We start from the raw sequence: 20,192 nt of genomic DNA, 5'->3' as shown, positions 1-20,192 counted from the left end.
AAACATTTTTGGCTGGCATTTGGTTTTAGACAGTTGGGGAGATATATATAATGCCTTCTTCAGTTTTCTGGTGAAGGCATGTATAAAACCATATCTCTACCTGTTTTGAGGCTTTTCTGTCCTGCATGCCACTTTAGGCGGGTGGCATCAACACCCTGACCCACTATATTTACTATACTGTTATCTCTGGTGGAGACTACAGCTGAAATCTGCACAAGGTCTGACCTTCCGGCATGAGGTCTAGATCTACTAAGATGCAGGAATCTCCCACACAATAACAGTCATTGCCACATCTATACAAATTATCCATTTTTAGTAAGAAGATTATTTTTTAGTCCAATTTCTGATGGTCGTCTCAGAGGTTTTTCTGTGGTATCAAAAGAGCACATGCAGAGTTAAAGGTTTATTCAAGTGCAACAAACTGTCCAACCGCATGCCAATTTCTTACATTTTCATTTATTTTAAATCCATAGGTCTATCATGCCATGTCTTCAGTTTTCTGAAAAGTGAATGTGAAGGTGCGGGGCACCGAATGGGAAGCACAAAGCTCAAAGTTTCTCTCTGATGACCCGCACGTCACCAAAAATGGACCTTGTGAAGTGAAAAAATTAGGCCTATACTTTTAAGTGGTCTGTCCATGTATCGACCAACAGGATTGTAAGGTGAGGTCTGGGTATTCTTCAGCCATGTCATGGGTCGATCCAGTTGGTACCGTTTGTGCATTTACCCATGAAAGTTTAACTCCTGCCATTACAAGGGCAGTACCCACTCACCTTTTGTCAAGGACTGCTTGAAAACATCAGGTGATTTTAGTACATCCGGTGTAGCTCAATAATGGCTGTTTGTCAAACTCCCCTAATATGATATTTGTGACCTGTCTTTTGATTGGTAATCATTATATTATTTTATGGGAAAACTCCTTTAATATGGATTACAATAGCAATCAATATTCTCTCATATTCTCACACATCTAAAATGTTAAGCATCAATAAAAATATGTTTACATGACAGCTTGTGCTGGTCTGGGTGATGATCGGCACATTAAATAATCTGATAGGACAGTAGGTAAGTAAGACACAGGAAGGTGGTAAAACTTGCAGTCCCAGCCTGGAGAATATCTTGTCCATGGATGAACAGCAGTCAGGGCATGCTCCATACAGTCTGTTACATGGTAGAGTTGGAGACTGCCATTGCCAACTAGTGAAGCTAACCCCTGGGAATCTGTGTTCATAAGCAAAACAGAGAAATTATTCACATATTTTTGAAGAAAATGTTTTCTACTTTAGCATAATACAGATATAACACTATAAAAGGAGTTTACCAACCACTACTGAAAGTGCCTGCGTCTTATAGAGCAAAGGTCAGGAGGATCCAGCACTGCCAGACCCTCCTGACCGCTGTAATGGAGATTGGATGATGACCTGAAATAGCACTTCATCTGATCTCCCAGAGAGGCTCCACACTGCTCTCTCCCTCTGCCTACAGGTACAGCACCTGCGGTGATGTCAGAAACATGTGACCGATCACATGCTTCTTACATCACCACATACTGCCAAGAATGGGGAAATGCTGCACTGGGACAGGGTAAGAAGAAGAAGAGGGGAGGGGGGAAGGGTTCTGTATGTGTGTAGTACCGCCCAGTGTGTTCCTTATGTGTGTATAGCAGAGCTGTGTATGTATTCATATGTATAGTACTTCCCAGTGTGTTCCTTATGTGTGTATAGTAGAGCTGTGTATGTATTCATGTGTGTAGTACTTCCCAGTGTGTTCCTTATGTGTGTATATTAAAATGTGTAGTACTCCCCAGAGTGTTCCTTATGTGTGTATAGCAGAGCTGTGTATGTATATATATATATATATGTGTAGTACCTCCCAGTGTGTTCCTTATATGTGTATAGTAGAGCTGTGTATGTATTAATGTGTGTAGTACTTCCCAGAGTGTTCCTTATGTGAGTATAGCAGAGCTGTGTATGTATATATATATATATATGTGTGTAGTACTTCCCAGTGTGTTCCTTATATGTGTATAGTAGAGCTGTGTATGTATTAATGTGTGTAGTACTTCCCAGAGTGTTCCTTATGTGTGTATAGTAGAGCTATTTATGTATGTAGTAGTTCCCAGAGTGTTTCTTATTTGTGTATAGTAGAGCTGTGTGTGTATTTATGTGTGTGTGTATAGTAGTGCACAATGTATGCAACAGTGGTGATTGTTCCTATTTCTGTTTGTGTGTGTGTATCTGTGTGTGTAACTGTATGGATGACGCAGAGCCGTATGTGTAACTGCACGGATGACGCAGAGCTGCATGTGTAATTGTATGGATGACGCAGAGCTGCGTGTGTAATTGTATGGATGACGCAGAGCTGCGTGTGTAATTGTATGGATGACGCAAAGCCGTGTGTGTAACTGCATGGATGACGCAGAGCTGCGTGTGTAACTGTATGGATAATGCAGAGCTGCGCGTGTAGCTGCATGGATGACCCAGAGCTCTGTGTGTAACTGTATGGATGACCCAGAGCCGTGTGTGTAACTGTATGGATGATGCAGAGCTGTGTGTGCTGTGCTTTAGTGGGACCAACAGGGATATTTTAATTGGTTTAAAAAATATTTTAACTTTAAAGAAGCATCTTATAGTCCGAAAAAGACGGTAAATCATTACACTTGTAAGAAGAGCATTGTGTATGGCATGTGTTTTTGCTATCTGTCATTTGAAAGAAAATTTAGTTTTTAAATTTATGCATAATCTATTTAGTGCTACAAGATCAAGGGCATATTTACTGGCACATGAGTTTTCTTTATTTTACCTACTCCCGTCTTCAGCACTGTGCTCAGTCCATGTCACCGGACTATCACATAGTCCAAGCAATTGAACAATGCTGCTTTTATTTGTGAGATGATTCTGGAGCTGGTAGACTCCCGTTATGAGCTAGAAAACACTCCCTTTACCTGAAACAATAACTTGAGGACTTACACTGATTATAGTACTGTTCTCCAAAGTAAGCTTTCATTTCTTTAGAAAGGTTTGACCACAAGTGTTCTATATTCTTCAAATGAGGTTCTGCAGTTGCCATTTCGGTCCTGAAGGAACCTGGTTCAATGATAGAAATTTTCACTCCAAAATCTCGAAGTTCTCTTCTGCATAGGAAAAAAGATATTTAGTAATGACCTCACTGATCTTAATGTTCGAAGTACACGACAAAGAGGGTGATCTTTGGTAAAGGGAAAGTATTGCCAGAAAATGTTCATTTTTAATCATCTATAGAAAAAAGGTTAGAAAAAGACATCATTCCATCAAGTCCAACCTATAAATTATATGGCCAAGATCCAGAAGAAGGCAAATACCCTGCAAGGCTGATGCCAATTGGCCCAAAGTAGGAAGAAAAACTCCCTGGATCAACAGCAACTACTAACAAACAGTTTTATTCCCATATGATGTGATATTATTGCTCTCCAGAAAGGCATCTAGGCCCCCCTGTGAACATATTCAAATGATCATCCATTACAGCAAATGTGGCAGAGAGTTCCATAGTCTCACTGCTTGCACACTGTTGACAATGCATGATACATATTTGGGGATATGTCTTTATGTCGGTCATTTATCTTAGGCTTTTCTTTTTTTTTTTTGTCTTATATTTGTGACTTTTTTTGGTGCATTTGCTTATTTGCACCAAAAGGTGCGATTTTTCTACTTGCCTAGCAAAGTTAGACAACAAAGAATTTTTCATTATTGTGCCTGATATATATATCTTTAAAATCCAGATTTGGATGTATAAATATGGGGCATTAGGTTCAAATTGTGGTTAAAAGCTCACAGATAAATCCCAGCCCTGATCTTGCATAGGAAAAACTTTAAACAGGGGTTGCAGGGGTTTTGTGCGACTTTTTAATAAAAGTTTTAGTTAAGTGTACCAAGCCAACTTGGTGGTTAGATTTCCACTAATGTCCTGCAAACTACTGACCCTAAAAAAGTGCAGATTGTCTAGACTAGATTTGGTCTTTAAGAAACGTGGGAGCTTTTTGTCTAACTATTTTATTTTTGTAATTTCTTGTAATTTTTGGATATGTGGCAGTCATTTTATATGTTCAAGGAATCCACATTACCTGCAAGTTAGCCAAACAAAGGGATATAGATTATACTTACCGTAGAGAATCAGATAAAGCTTCAACACCAAACTTTGATGGACAGTATCCTCCGCCAGCAACAGCCAATCTACCTCCACAGCTGGAAACATTGACAATTCTTCCCCTTGCCTTTATGATGAGAGGCAGTAAGTTCAAAGTCACGTCATAAAGTCCCACTAAATTGATGTTCAGCACTTTAGCAAAATCTGCTCTTGTTTGCCATGCATTTGGGGCAAATGCAATTCCAAAACCAGCATTGTTCACTAGACCCCACAAACCTGGAAGACATTGGACATAAATGGTGAACAATTTACTTGAAGCATAACTGTCTGGATATATACCACAGGGGCTGGCAGGCTGTATACTACAGGGGGCTGGCAGGCTATATACTACAGGGGGCTGGCAGGCAATATACCACAGGGGCTAGCTGGCTGTATACTACATGGGGCTGGCAGGCTACATACCACAGGGGCTAGCAGGCTACATACCACAGGGGCTAGCAGGTTACATACCACAGGGGCTAGCAGGCTACATACTACAGGGAGCTGGCTGGCTATATACTACAGGAGGTTGTTTATATACTACTGGGGGCTGGCTGGCTATATACTGGGGCTGTGACCAATGCATTTCCCATTTCCCTTATACTCGAGTTAATAGGTTTTTCCAGTTTTTGTGTTAAAATTAGGGGGTCTCTGCTTATACCCGGGTCGGTTTATACTCAAGTATATACAGTATTTGTTTTCACTCACCATGATCTCCAACAATATTAGTAACCCACTTGGCAGCTGAGATGACACTCTCACCATCTGCAACATCTAGAATGACTGTTTGTAATTGACTGGACGCCTCATTCTTTAGATTTTCTGCCCCTTTATCTGTCAGGCACGAAGCCAAAACCTTCATTCCACGTTTGTCCAGTTGCTTTGCCAACACATTCCCAAATCCACTGTCACATCCAGTGATAAAGACATATTTTCCTGCCAGATTTTCTAGGATTTGACTTTGGATGTACCATCTGTACAGGAGAAGTAGAACTACCAAAAACAGCAGGAACCACATGGCAGGATCTTAATGAAGAAACCTAAGAAAATATAGTTAGTTGTTCATTTATATTATTTTGGTGTGTCAAGCCAAGCTGTTATAGTATTAATATGTAACGTTACAAGAAAAACTGTGTATTTCACTTTCCTCTACAAGTAGGTATAATCCAAAAGAAGTATAACCACCCTCATAGCCAGCCACTTTGGGTTCTAGATCCCGGGTACATGCCCCCCATGCTTTGGACCCTGGTGGGGATGTTGCATGTGCAGCTGCGGCCTGGTGGAGACTCTGGTAACGCCCCATGGAGCACTTGCAGCTCATTAATAAATTTTTAAAGCATCTTTTTTATTCTGTCTGCGCATGTTGCAGATTCCATGAGAATGTTATACACAGATTTGGGGGCAGAAAATCTGCAGCGTAACACAGTATCATTAAAGGGAACGTGATTTGGAAAAAGTAATGTACAAATATTTGCTTAGTGCAGAAAATAAAATAATAATCAGGTTACATTTCTTGTTCGTTCTCATTGATTTTTTACATTTAAGTCTACGGGAGAGTGAAAATCAGCATCAAATCTGCAACAAATCTATATCAAATATGCACCATGATGTGGTTTTAATACAGATTTTTGTTAGAACTATTGTCAGATCAGGTGAAAGAAAACAGGTAAAATACATGCAGAAAATACTAAAAAAAAATATGCAACACTAAGCAGACAAAGCCACAGGAAATCCACATGAAATACGCGTATTGGATGCATGGATACATTGGATTTTCATGTGTGATAATCCACAGCATGAGCAGTTATCCTTAGGAAAAGGAGACTATAAGAAGATACAGGGCCTGAATCTGCCTCAGGGTACAAAGAGTATTCTGTTACTGATTCTGATTTATAAGGTATCAATGACGGTAGATTGTGTGTAAGATACTATGCCACTATAACCTGAAGAGATGTTTCTTTGTTGGCAGTCACATGTCTAGTCTTCCCCCAGACTTGCAGTGCGCAGACTATTGCTACACTGTGTACATTTCTGTTATGATTAACAAGGCACTGTGATCGATAGAGGAGATTTGTACAAAGGTTACTTATATCATATCTCAAGGTAATAAAATGTAAGCTAGATAGATGGCTGAAATCTCAAGGTTCTAATTTCTGGATGCAAAGATTTACAAACCGAAGAGCTTTCAAGGTCAAATCGATAGTATCTGAATATTGTATATTAACATGGTTCTACTACTTGTATAATATTTGCACTTACCGTATATACTCAAGTATAAGCCGACCTGAGTATAAGCTGAGACCCCTAATTTTAACCAAAAAAAAATGGAAAAACCTATTGACCTAAGCATAAGCCGAGGGTGGAAAATGCCTTGGTCACAGCCCTCCCAGTATATAGCTAGCAAGCCCCCTGTGGTATATTGCCAGCAAGCCCCTGTAGTATATAGCCTGCCAGCCCCCTGTAATATATAGCCAGCCCCCTGTAGTATATAGCCTGCCAGCCCCCTGTAGTATATAGCCTGCCAGCCCCCTGTAGTATATAGCCTTCCAGCCCCCTGTAGTATATAGCCTGCCAGCCTCCTGTAGTATATAGCCGCCAGCCCCTGTGGTATATAGCCTGCTACCCCCTGTAGTATAAAGCCTGCCAGCCCCCTTTAGTATATAGCCTGCCAGCCCCCTGTAGTATATAGTCTGCTAGCCCCTGTAGTATAAAGCCTGCCAGACCCCTAGTATATAGCCTGCCAGCCCCTGCCCCCAAATAATGCCTGTAGCAAATAAACAAGCAGTGTACTCACCTTCCGACGCCCCCTCTGGCAGGCCCTCTTCTATACAGCGATGCTCCTGCATCAGCTCCCTGTCCCCGTGCGGTCCGTCGCAGGCACCATGACGTCAGCTACTCGCTGACATCATAGTGTGTGCCGATGCCGGCTCACATAGTAGAACATCAGCGAGCGGCTAACGTCACGATGCCTGCGATGCACTGCACGAGGACACGATGCCGGAGCATCGCTGTATAGAAGAGGACCTGCCGGGGGATGGCCTCAGAAGGTGAGTACACTATTTGTTTGTTTTTTTCAGCAGATTTTTTGTACTGGCTTATACTCAAGTATATACAGTAACTGTGTAACCTAGGGCATCTTACTACAGGAAGATTGTAGCCACAGTGTCTTAGCATGCAAAAAACTACATCTTTAACTACATCTTTTAAGTGTCTTTCTGTCTCGTCATGTTAATATGTTCAACATTTACACATTTTCGCACTGTATCTATAAAAGCACAAAATAAAATCCTTACCTGGTAAATTTCCAAACACTACGGCGCCTTTGCTGTTGTTGTTCCTCAGTTGTTGGCTGTAATGATGGACTGACCACCCACACAAAGCTACTAATATTAACTAACAAGTTAAACTTAGACAGATGTGTGTCTAAGCTCTGGAAACATTATCTATCTCAAGAACAAGCTCCTATATACCTCAATCTCGTTTCAGCATTGAGCGGAAAAGTGACTCTCATCATTTATATCAATGGGAATTCAAAGTATAGCCTAGTGAGGGGTCTTTTTAAGGAACGGGACAAAGAAAAGAACATCCAAAGGGGAGTGATGTGTTTACAATATTAAGGCTTTGAGGTATTTACTGTAAACTAATAAAAGTTATATTAAAAAGAAAGATGAATTTCGATCTATAACGGATCCTTCTTCAGTTTGTAAAAACCTTGTAAGCTTTATAAAAAACTAATAAAGAATCCATTTCTGATTTCTGAAACGTGTCTTTGTTTTCAATATCACTTTTAATGGTTTTTATCCCATATAAACAGAATATTGCATGGACGGCACCTCACCACGGATTTTCTTTTGCTTGTGGTATTTGTGATTCTCCGAGCCTATTTCTGAAGTTCACTCTTACTTTAATTTTGGAGAATATTCATAGTGCAGCATCCATAATCATTCATATAAAGTGCAAATTGTGTCGTGTCTCACATGACCAGATAAGTTGAGCAGCCACATGACCATTTCTATACAAATTCATATTCAGTAGACATACTGCACAATCAGCACTTTGTTCTCTTTTTTTTTTGGGGGGGGGGGCAGCATTATTGCTCAGTGGTTAGAACTAGAGCCCTGCAGTGCTGGGGTCCTGGGGTCAAGTTCAACATCTGCAAAGAGTTTACCTTATATACTCGAGTATAAGCCTAGTTTTTCAACACAAAATTTGTGCTCATAAACCCTAACTCGGTTTATACTCGAGTCAACTAAAAAATAAAGTCAAAACTCAACTTTCTGACATCATCTGACATCATAGGTCCTCTTCTGTCTGAGACAGTTTGAGACAGAAGAGGACCTATGGGGGACGTCGGAAAGATGAGTACAGTGTTATTTTTTTTCCTACTACAGGGGCTGGCAGACTATATACTGGGAGGCTGTAACCAATGCATTTCCCACCCTCGGCTTATACTCGAGTCAATAGGTTTTCCCAGTTTTTGTGTTGAAATTAGGGGTTTCGGCTTATACTCGGGTCGGCTTATACTCGAGTATATACGGTATATGTTCTCTCTGTGTTTGTGTGGGTTTCCTCATGGCCCTCTGTTTTCCTCCCACACTCCAAAACATACTGGTAGGATAATTAGATTGTGAGCCCCATTGGGGACAGGGACTTATCTGGCAATCTCTGTGCAGGCGTGCGTAATCTGTGTGTGCGATATAAAGTAATTTTTTTATTTCTTTCCATATAGTTACAAAAGTCCCATAGAAGTAGAGGGAGAAAACACATGCACTGCTACCTCTCTACTGACTGCCAGCGAATAGATGAAAACTGTGCCAAAATATTTTTATCCATAAGAGGTTAAAATATGTGGTACAGACTAGAGGTGTTCCCTTAGGATCTCAAAGAACAGTTTTTCTGTGTAGTGTGCTATGAGCACCAGATTCATGAATTGTGGCGCCCGTTCTTCATGAATCTGGCACTCCTTGCACCAACTTTTTTTTGGTGCACCTTTAACATAGTTGAACATAAACATAAATGTGTTGCACAGTCCGACTGTGCAAGGGAACGCCCCTTTCAGTGCAGAATTTTGTGTCTTAACGGGAAGGGTTCAGCTTGTGACACAAGTGAGTCACGTTTAAAACGTATGTGGAATAAAACAGAACTGTGGAAAATTATTGATTGTTTTGCTTTTGTTATTTTTATCCTTTGAAAATACAGCAAATAGTAATCATCAGATTTGTTAGACATTATCCATTATATGCAGCTGGCAAGAAGAAGATATTTCACGTGAAGATTGGCAGTAAATTTAAGCGGTTTACCCCCTTTTAATAACATGAAGATACTGCGTAAAGCATGTACATACAGTGTAACACACTCCAGGGGAAGGAGGGGGATCTTCTACCTTAGGAAAACAAACACACAACTTGGAGTAGGACTTTCTGGGTGGAGAACAAATGTAAGCCACAAGGTCACCCTGAAGCACTTGTAGTAATACAGGTAGTTCATATTTCATGAACTATACATCAGAATATTCAGTGATTCATCTAAGAGGTCTAATAGCATTATCACCATGTCAACTGCTGCTTCAGACATCCAGCTGTAGCTGACAGGGATCGGACCAGATCAGCTTCTGGTCACCATAAGGCCCGTTCCACACTTGCGAGTGTGATGTGATGACATGCTGAGTTCAGTTCCGGTTTGCAGCGTTCGGGCCGGGAGATCCGGGCAGCATGCGTTGCGAGTGTAATGCGAGTTCATCGCATCACACTTGCAAGTGTGGAACAGGCCTAAGGGTTAGAGAAGAACTTATTTAGCACCACACATATGACTTCTTCAATGAATATCACACAATGGTATTTTTAGCTACATGACGAAGCAAGTTTATTGGACAATGAATGTCAACAAAATATATATTTGTAGGGAATTTCTTTAACCACTTCAGGATTAGGCTGATTTTGGACTCACTTAGTCCTTTTACATACAAAAAGGCTGAAAAACAGTCCTAAACTCTCCATATCCAAGAACTAAAATATAAATTTTATTAATTATTATTAGTTACAACAGTCAATTTGCAGAAGAATATACATCCAGTCTCTCATCAGTGTAACAGCGTGTGTGCAGCAGTAAGTACATCCAAAATTGAGGGGCCAATCGTCTGGTCCTAATGGAAATTGCTGGTATCAATTTTTATCTGACACCAAAACTTATGGCTCATATTTTAAATCATTTGTAATGTTACATTTCCCCAGAGTCTTTTAGAGCCACAGAATGTGTATTCATTCTGTTTTTTGGTCAAAAATCAGTCTTAAAGATATGTATGCTAAATGGTTAAAATCTGATATTTTGAGAGGATCTTTTTTTGTACGTTGATGTTCTTTATGAGGTTTTACAAATTGTTAAGGAACCCATTTGGAGATGAAAGATTCTTTGGGGTTCTTTAGCTAAATTAAGTGCATATTGTAAATCATTATTGTACAAAACGGTATAATTCACAATCCGTGTATTTTTTTTAGAATTTCAATATTGCTCATTATTCTTGCATATTTTCATTAAATACACATGGTACACAGTGAAAAAAAATTGTCAAAAATATGTTTACATGACAGCTTTTTCTGGTCTGGGTGATGATAGACAAAGTAGATAATCTGATAGGACAGTAGGTAAGTAAGACACAGGAAGGTAGTAGAGTTTGCAGTCCCAGCCTGGAGAATATCTTGTCCATGGATGAACAGCAGTCAGGGCATGCTCCATACAGTCTGTTACATGGTAAAGTTTAGTGCTGGTTTTGCAAACTAGTGAAGTCAAGCCCTGGACATCTGTGGGCATAAGCAAAACATAAAAATCATTAACATGATGATGTAATTGATGAAAATATGTTTAGTTAAAGTGTAACTCTGTAGTTACCAAATAGATACACCAGATAGGTCTATAATCTATTACAATCTTATCACCATTATACACACTACCTGCTAAGATGGATGTTTCAGCCAAGCTGTTCAGCTGATGCTACCCTCATCCCAGGACAATGGGGGATAGAATGGGGGGTACAGAGAATGGAAGAGACAGAGCACAGAAAGTGATTAGTCTTCATTCTGTGTATCAGACTACTGTGCTGATCCTACCTCCCCCTCTTCACTGTCCCAACTAAGACATTGTAGAGAGATGGAGCTGGCATGCACAGGTGGTTTATAGATATTCTGACCAGCTGTAAGGGAAGTTGCACTGTGTGTGGGAACCTAAGAGTAGAGTGTACAATGGTCAGAGCAGACACGATGGAGCTGCTTCCTGTAATCAGCAACCAAAATGCTTGGCAGAAAGGTAAGGTGTATGAGGGAGGCAGAAAACACAGAAGTAGCTGCATATAAATAAATATATATGAAAAAATGTTCGTTTTCAGCTATTGCTACTATAGGAAAATCATTATAACCTTTAAACTTGCGTTTTAAGCATGAAACACAATTTTTTCAATAATAATCTTTCTGCTTTTTTGTCATATATTTCACTTTAAGAGCTTGAACTATTTCTTACCCCTGAAACAAGAAGATGATGACTTACATTGATTATAGTATTGTTCTCCAAAGCAGGCTTTCATTTCTGGAGAAAGATTCAACCACAGGCGTTGTAGATTCTTCAAGTGAGGTTGTTTTGAAGCCATACCCGTCCTAAAGGCACCTGGTTCGATGATAGAGATCTTCACTCCAAAATCTCGGAGCTCCCTTCTGCATTAGAGAGACAATAAATAGTACATGTTGGCTTCATGAACTACAAGTACATACAGTATATCCACAAATTAGCAGCATATATTCACTTACATCAGGAAGACATTGTAATCATCTTTGTTAGGCTCCATGCACATAACTGTAGCTTTTGTTCATGTGCTTCCCATTTAGTAATTTCTATAGGTTTATAAATACGAATGTGGTTTCTACTACTCCATGTGTGAGAAGACATAAGTAGAATTTAATCAATCAAAATTTGGTGTGGGATAAAAGAAATGTACAGTGGCTATGGAAAGTATTCAGACTCCTTTAATTTTTTTGCTCTTTTTAATTTGCAGTCAGTTGGTCAGATCAAAAAAGTTCTTTTTTTTTGCTCATTAATGTACACTCTGCCCAAGGAGCTCAAGACAGAATTGTGGCAACATCTGGCCAAGGTTACAAAAGAATTTCTGCAATATTCAAGGTTCCTAAGAGCACAGTAGACTCCATAATCCTTAAATGGAAGAAGTTTGGGATGATCACAACTCTTCCTCGACCTGGCAATCTAGCCGAACCAAGCAATAGTCGGAGAAGAGCCTTGGTGAGAGATGGGAGAAAATTCCACAAAGTCAACTATCACTGTAGCCCTACACCTGTCAGGGCTTTATGGCAGAGTGTGCCGACGGAAGCCTTTCCTCAATGACATATGAAAAGACATATGAAAGCCTGTGTACTGTTTGCAAAAAAGCACATGAATGACTCCCAGACTATGCAAAATAAGATTCTCTGATCTGATGAGATGAAGATTGAACCTTTTGGTCTAAATTCTAAGTGATATATGTGGAGAAAACCAGGCACTGCTCATCACCTGCCAAATACAATCCCAACAGTGAAACATGCAGGTGCTATTGGGGTACGGGGGACAGATGCAGGGACAGGACAACTGGTTGTAATTGAAGGAAAGATGAATGTGATGAAGTACAGAAACATCCTGGATGAAAAACCTCTTCCAGAGTGCTCTGGACCTCAGACTGGGCCCAAGGTTCACCTTCCAACATGACAATGACCCTAAGCACACAGCTAAAATAACAAAGCAGTGACTTCAGAACAACTCTGTGACCATTCCTGACTGGTCCAGCCAGAGCCCTGACCTAAACCCAATTAAGCATCTCTGGAGAGACTTGAAAATGGCTTCCACCAACATTCACCATCCAACCTGAGGGAACTGGAGAGGATCTGCAAGGAACAATGGTAGAGGATCCCCAAATCCAGGTATGTTAAAGAACTTTTTTGATCTCAGCAATTGGCTGCAGTGAAACAAAGAGTGAAAAATGTAAGGGGTCTGAATACTTTCTGTACCCTTTGTAAGTCTTTTTGGGTTATTTTGGGAATTTATAGATACCTGTGCAGTAACCCTGCCTTTGCACAGTTTTGTTCTCTGTTTAGTGCTAAGACTACTGCATACACCCTAGAACTGATCTGATATTATGAACTATACCATGGAACAGTCATCAATATTCTTAGACCAGAAAAACAAAAAAATATTTGAACTGTTGGATCAGATGGGTGCTGCATATAAAGCTACAAAAATCTCACTTATATATGGCAGAAGGCAACTATAAAAGTACTGCGGAGACCTTTCCTTTGTTTGCTACTGGATACAACATGACGTCCATGTGGATCTCCAGCACATGTGAAGTGACAGATTGGTAAGCAGTATATGGTTTTTCCTAAAACTATAAAGGGTGCAGCTTGTAATATTTTGGAATATGACCATATTCAATTCTTTGAAATTTTTAATGTATAATTTTATATTTTATAAGATTATACATTAGCTGAACTTTGGCAAAACACATGGACACACATTATACTTACCTGAGGCTATCTGACAAAGCTTCAATTCCAAACTTAGCAGGACAATATCCTCCCCCAACAATAGGCAGTCTACCTCCACAGCTGGAAACATTGACTATTCGCCCCCTTGCCTTTATGAGGAGAGGCAACAAATTCAAAGTCACGTCATAAAGTCCCACTAAGTTTATGTTCAGCACTTTAGCAAAATCTGCTCTTGTTTGCCATGCATTCGGGGCAAATGTAAATCCAAATCCAGCATTGTTCACAAGACCCCACAAACCTGGAAGACATTGGAGATAAGTGGTTAACAATTTACTGAAAGAGTAATTAAACTTTCAAATCCATTGTAAGGTAAGTTTTAGTTGTGTTGTATTTTTACAACCCTAGGAAGGTGTACATAGGACACATGCTGAGTCTCTTGCAAAGGTACACAGGTAAAGGTTGCTCATATTCAGGGCTGGATATAGGGCCTAACTTTTGTTTGTGGGAAAACCCCTTTGAGGCCATCTAACAACAATTTGTCTGTGCTAACTCCTCCCACATTTTCTTGTTTTTACTCCGTCCATAGAATGGGGCCACTTTTTGGAGGGACATTTTAAATTCCCATTCTTCCCTTGCCTTCTAGAGTTCTACCCATTCGTAGTGGCAATGCAGCACACGTCTGTGACACGGCCATGAAGCGCAGCCTGCCCAACTCATTCTGCATGCAACACGCTTTTTAGGAGCTTCGCTGCATGCAGAGTGATTGACACCACCTGGTCCTGACCTTGCCGTGTACCTATCCTAACACTCATTGACTGAACTAGTTTTAGTCAATCAGTGTTAGGTTACTTCACAGAGATCACTTTGCCCACTTTCTCATCGCACCGAGTGATCGGCGAGCTCATTAAGAGAAAAAGTTGAAGTAACTTGTTATCTTCTTTAGTTTAGTACCAAGTAATGAAAGTACTAAATAAAATCTGAAGTAAACACATGGCCCTCTCCATGCTACCTATAACTCAGGGCACCTACCTCCCCAAAATAAAGAAGGTGCTTACTTATGGATTGCATTGCAGTTTTGTAACTGAATTAAAATGTGACAGGCCGCAGCCGATTTTATATGCGTTTATATGCAAACGCATGCAATCGCAATCAGCTCCCAGTTTCTTGTATTGTCCAAATGCAAGCCACGAGTGCTTATTGGTGATCACATGCGTTTGATTCCAAAATGCAAACATGTGACAGCACCCTTAGGCCTCTTTCACATGAACATTATGGGGATCTATATCCGGCCGTACAATTTGCGGCCAAATATCCGTCCCCATAGATGGCGTCCGGCAACGGTATGGTGAACACAACGTGTATCACTGTACCATGCTGTCCACGGGAAAAAAAGCTTGCTCTATATTTTTCCATAAGTATGGGGCACAAACACATTCTAAGAAGCCTTAGAGTATGTTTGCGAGTGGCATTTTTGGATGCGTTTGTAAACGAATCCCAGAAATGCATATGTCTAATGAAAATTAAAAGATTGTCTGCCTCCACCAGATTTTGCACCCAGGGGCCCCCACCAACTTTAATCCGGCCCTGCACATATTGAATGGTATATGGTACTTTTATAATAAAGAAACCAATGGAGCATTCCATGTTATCCTGTTGAATTCAAATTTAAATAAGATGGGTGGCATCTGTAGGTACGTAAGGGTTCCATAGAAGTACCCTCACTAAGTACAGGTGGTACTCCAGTAACAGAGATCAGGATACAAGATCCAGGGCCTGGCCGCTTTAACTTAGCACTGTGATTCTAGTGGTGTAATGTACTACTATTCATGTACTACGATGAAATTGGACAGGTGTCGCCAGGATGTAGGGTGTTACCGTATCTGTTATTTATTGGAATTGGATGCTTATTTTTTAGAAATGCCCGGTAAATTAAGTTGACAAGATGCATAGTAACATGAAATGACTTTGGTATAAATACCGAACGCAAACATTAGGGGACCTCATATTTATGTATGTGCACAACATGTACCCGTAAAGGCCAAAATACCACCATGTGCATGTGACTATTTCATAGACATGGTGTATTTATGTTACTTTACATTCACTAGTTTTATTTGCCTTAAAGTGTTATTAGTTATTTTAATATCCCTATTTTTTACTCACCATGATCTCCAACAATATTAGTAACCCACTTGGCAGCTGAGATGACACTCTCACCATCTGCAACATCTAGAATGACTGTTTGTAATTGACTGGACGCCTCATTCTTTAGATTTTCTGCCCCTTTATCTGTCAGGCACGAAGCCAAAACCTTCATTCCACGTTTGTCCAGTTGCTTTGCCAACACATTCCCAAATCCACTGTCACATCCAGTGATAAAGACATATTTTCCTGCCAGATTTTCTAGGATTTGACTTTGGATGTACCATCTGTACAGGAGAAGTAGAACTACCAAAAACAGCAGCAGGAACCACATGGCAGGATCTTAATGAAGAAAAAATAATTAGTTAATGTTATTTTACTCACAGTACTCATACTGTAAATATTATACCGTACTAACCATCACAACTCAATACTACTTTTAATACTACAGAAGGACATTAGGGGGGAGACTGATATAATATAAAGTAAGGCAGTTCACATCTAGAATAGACAGTCTTTTACTGTTTTATGCCCCAAAAAATCAGATCAAATTACGAGAGAATTATGGCACCTTATTCTTGGTTTACCTCTTTGAGCAGGTGCACTATTAGGTGAAAAGATGTAAAGCCTGTTCGCCAGATCTTTGGCTGGAGACCCGGATGTCTCAGGGTCCGCAATACGCTCGTCCTGCTGTCCGGTCATCTTTCCCTACTCTAATCATTATCTGCATCCTAAGGACATGCATAGTGATGAGAACTGTAGTGGAGAACGGAGCCGGAGCCATTCACCATTGCAGGGAGCAGGAGACACTGACGCTATCACAAAACAGCTCCTACTTCAAGCACCTCACCATAGCTGGCGAGAGCAGGAAACACAATATGATGACGTCATCAGGGGGGCGCCGATCGCTGCTATGGCAACTCTGGGGTAAAATCAGGACCCCAGAGGTGCCTGCTGGCAGTGCCTGAAAGATGGTGTCTGTGACGTCATCTTAAAGGCACAGTGTCAGCCTATGCATGTGCATAGGCTGACGATGCTAATACCCTGCAATACATCAGTATTACAGAGTATTATCATGAACAAGCATCAGATGATTGCCTGTTCATGTGCCATGGTGGAAACAGTGAAAAAGTAAAAATAAATTCAATTCAATAAAAAATAAAGTCATAAATCAATAAAAATGTCCAAAAGCCATATAACATATAAAGAGACATATAACCCAAAAAAAGTCTACATCATAACACAAACCCCACATATATAGTATCACTGCATCTGTAACAACACATAGAATAAAAGTAAATCATTATTGAACCCACACGATGAATAAAAAAAAATGTAAGAAAATATATTCAAGTCAAGTATCCCCGTAATCGTATCAAGCCATAGAATAAAGATAACATGATTATTAGGCTAAATGGTGAACACGAATAAAAAAAAAAAGTCAAAAAAAGTACGGTACAGAATTAATGCCTTTCTACTCCTGCCCTCCTAAATTTTCAACAATAAGGGATACCAACCCCAAAATGGTAACACTGGAAAAAGCATCTCATCCCGCAAAAAAAATTTTGTCACATGGCCCCAATAACGCAAAAGCGAAAAATTTTATAGCCTACAAAAGGGGCCAATGAGGAAACTAAAATCATGGCAGTCGCTCTTCTTCCCTTCTGCGTCTCGCTGTGCGCCCATAAAACAAGTAACGGCCACATGTGGGGGTCTCTGTACTCGGGAGAAATTTTATAACAAATTCTAAGGTGGGTTTTCTCTTTTTATCTTTTGGAAATGTGTAAATTTTAGATCTAAATTAACATATAACCGGCACAATTTGACCATTCTAAATTTCATCTCCATTTTGATTCAATTATTATGAAGATCTCAAGGGGTTAACAATCTTCCTAAAAGCTGTTTCTGATAGTTTGAGGGGTGCAAATTTGTAAATGGGTTATATAGGGGGATTTTGATGTTAAATATGTAAAATTTCTTTCAAAATGGTATTTATCCCCAAAATGGTCAATTCTGAAAATACGGAAAATCGATATTTGATTTGTAAGCTGTGTGACAAGCTGTGTGATAAGTAACAGTGTACAAAAGTTATGACCATATAAAGCGACGCAAGTCAGAATCCAAAAAATGGGGCTGAGTTAAGCTACAAAATGGCTGCCTCCTAAATGGATTAAAAAATGTTGATAACTTGATACGTCCACTTTCACACTCACTGTTCAATACTGCAGTTAGTGGTGTAAAAATTAAAAATTTAAGTGAGACAAAATGACTTATTTTTTTGAAGTCAACTTTCTCTATAAATTCATGACAATTACAGTGTAGGTAATTGATTACCATGTACGTAGCTTCTTGAAGTTAAATTTGCTTTGAACTGCTCCCATGTTATGAACTAATACATATTGTTGTGTCATCACAGTCTTTCTACATTTTCCAACAAAAAAGTTTATTACAATGTTTACTATTGCACTATTGTTTGTGAAGGGAAAAACATTCTAATGTTTAGCTATAAAATGACCTTTGATTTCAAATGAAGCTGTTTATACACAGGTTAATTGTACAAAGGTTGTTTTACAGTATGTCTAGTATCATATTTCACAAGGCAATGCAAGGGAAGTTACATAAGATCTTAAATTATAATGATCTAAAGCCTGCATGCAAATGTTTATTGCCTGAAGAGCTTTGTTGGACTTGTTTGATCTGTTACAAAGTACATCTTGTTTCCTTCAACAGGAAGATTTTGACTACATTATGTTATTGTGCTAATTATAAATTTGTCAAAATGGGGAGAGTCCTGCATGTGTGATTACCTCTAAATCACTGTGCCAGGGAGTCAGGTGTTGGTCCACCACTGTTTTTTGATAGTGGCATGGCTTCTATAAAGTGATGACTTAAAGGGAGCCTACCACAAGGAATCTATTATCAGAAGTAGATCTGACGGTAGATTCCTCCTGACTGCCTCTGTCCTAATCTGTAATTGAATAATCTTGAAACCTAATTAACTTTTATTTTGGTACTATGTAAATTAACTGCAGAGGCTACTGGGGCGTGTACTAGTCCAGCCAGGCACTGGCATCTACCATCACATCTACTTCTGATTTCTCATGGTAGGTTTTCTTTAAAATACCAGTACAACCCCATAAAATACAACATAAATACCAATTACCGTTTTAAGGTACCAAATTAATTTCGAATATTTTTGTTCTTTGGACAAATCTTGTATATATGACAATAACATAAGTCTAAATGATTTGTTGAAATGTCCATTTATTTCAATGGACATTTACTAGTTGCCATTATGGTCCATTTTCACCACTTCCATCAGGCTTCCATTATTATTGTTTTAGTGAGCAATGAAAATTGGGGCAACAAGGTGGCTTAGTGCTTAGAGAATTATAGCCTTGCAGCACTGGGGACCTGGGTTCAAGTATCAGGGTCAACATCTGCAAAGAGTTTGTATGTTCTCTCCTCCAGTTTCCCCCCACACTCCAAAAACATACTGGTAGGTTGATTAGATTGTGAGCCCCATTGGGGACAGGGACTGATTTGGCAAGCTCTTATAATCTGTGTGTGCTAATAAAAGAATTATTATTATGTAAAATCTCACATTTTTTTGTAATTAAAAATCTGCATTTTAGAGGACTAGATAGGATCAATGTCCTTCAATAGTGAGGTAAGGCTCCATATGTATAATGTATTTTTACCTGATCTTTCACAAGAACATTATAGGACTTTTTGTCCCTCCATATGTATGCTTTAAACTTGCCATTATAGCACAGTAATATATATTTCCATATAATGCTGTGTTATTCCTATTACTAAGCATTTAATAAGTGATCCATATGGATAACAAAGCCCAGTGTGTAAATGCCTTACATACATTTGTAAGGAATATGACATAATAGTGGAAAGTTATTGTTTGAATTGAATTTGATTCTTCTCCTACAACCACTAGCTTTCACATTTCTTCTCTATTATCAGTTACGTGAAGGTGGAAAGAAAGATTATGTGAAATATTTAATGTAAACATTGTCACTAAAGTTAAGTGGCTTAAAACTCACCTTTAATAACGTGAGGCTACAATACTCCAGGCGATCCTGTGCAGAACATGTACATAACACGCTCCAGGGGAAGGAGGTGGATCTGCTATTTCATGAAAATAAACACAAATCTGGCAGCACGAGGACAGGGTGGAGAACAGACCCAAGGCACCAGGCCAGCCTAGAGCAGCTGTTACTTTTTTACCCAATGGGCTGTAAACTAGTGTTTAAATAGCAATTATATGGGATGCAGATCCGTGCAGAATATAGAGGTATCAGTGCACCATATATACAGTGTTGAAAAGCTTTTGGTAATGGTAGCTTCCTGCAACAAGGT

At 39.5% G+C, this 20,192-nt stretch overlaps 2 protein-coding genes across 4 annotated transcripts; both read right to left on the bottom strand.

Annotated features, from left to right (window-relative positions):
- Positions 1-401: 401 nt before the first annotated feature.
- On the bottom strand, positions 402-7,535 carry LOC140117831 (retinol dehydrogenase 7-like). Of its 2 annotated transcripts, none has more exons than XM_072134942.1 (5): positions 7,455-7,535; positions 4,870-5,201; positions 4,140-4,398; positions 2,970-3,133; positions 402-1,221 (listed from the first exon to the last, which is right to left on the bottom strand). In XM_072134942.1, exons 2-5 carry the CDS (start codon positions 5,177-5,179, stop codon positions 1,001-1,003), a joined length of 954 nt encoding a protein of 317 aa, XP_071991043.1. In that variant the 5' UTR covers positions 5,180-5,201; positions 7,455-7,535; the 3' UTR covers positions 402-1,000. The 2 variants fall into 2 exon arrangements, with proteins under 2 accessions (XP_071991043.1, XP_071991044.1); XM_072134943.1 differs by lacking the exon at positions 7,455-7,535 and adding an exon at positions 6,956-7,087.
- Positions 7,536-9,996: 2,461 nt separating this feature from the next.
- LOC140117827 (retinol dehydrogenase 7-like) lies at positions 9,997-20,003 on the bottom strand. Of its 2 annotated transcripts, none has more exons than XM_072134939.1 (5): positions 19,877-20,003; positions 15,840-16,160; positions 13,716-13,974; positions 11,698-11,861; positions 9,997-10,958 (listed from the first exon to the last, which is right to left on the bottom strand). In XM_072134939.1, exons 2-5 carry the CDS (start codon positions 16,150-16,152, stop codon positions 10,738-10,740), a joined length of 957 nt encoding a protein of 318 aa, XP_071991040.1. In that variant the 5' UTR covers positions 16,153-16,160; positions 19,877-20,003; the 3' UTR covers positions 9,997-10,737. The 2 variants fall into 2 exon arrangements, with proteins under 2 accessions (XP_071991040.1, XP_071991039.1); XM_072134938.1 differs by lacking the exon at positions 19,877-20,003 and adding an exon at positions 16,406-16,623.
- Between the last annotated feature and the right edge of the window lie 189 nt (positions 20,004-20,192).

Source organism: Engystomops pustulosus, chromosome 2, assembly GCF_040894005.1.
Source record: "Engystomops pustulosus chromosome 2, aEngPut4.maternal, whole genome shotgun sequence".
Classification (NCBI taxonomy): domain Eukaryota; kingdom Metazoa; phylum Chordata; class Amphibia; order Anura; family Leptodactylidae; genus Engystomops; species Engystomops pustulosus.
The sequence above is the reverse complement of the archived record's forward strand: the minus strand, read 5'-3'. Positions and strand labels throughout refer to the sequence as shown.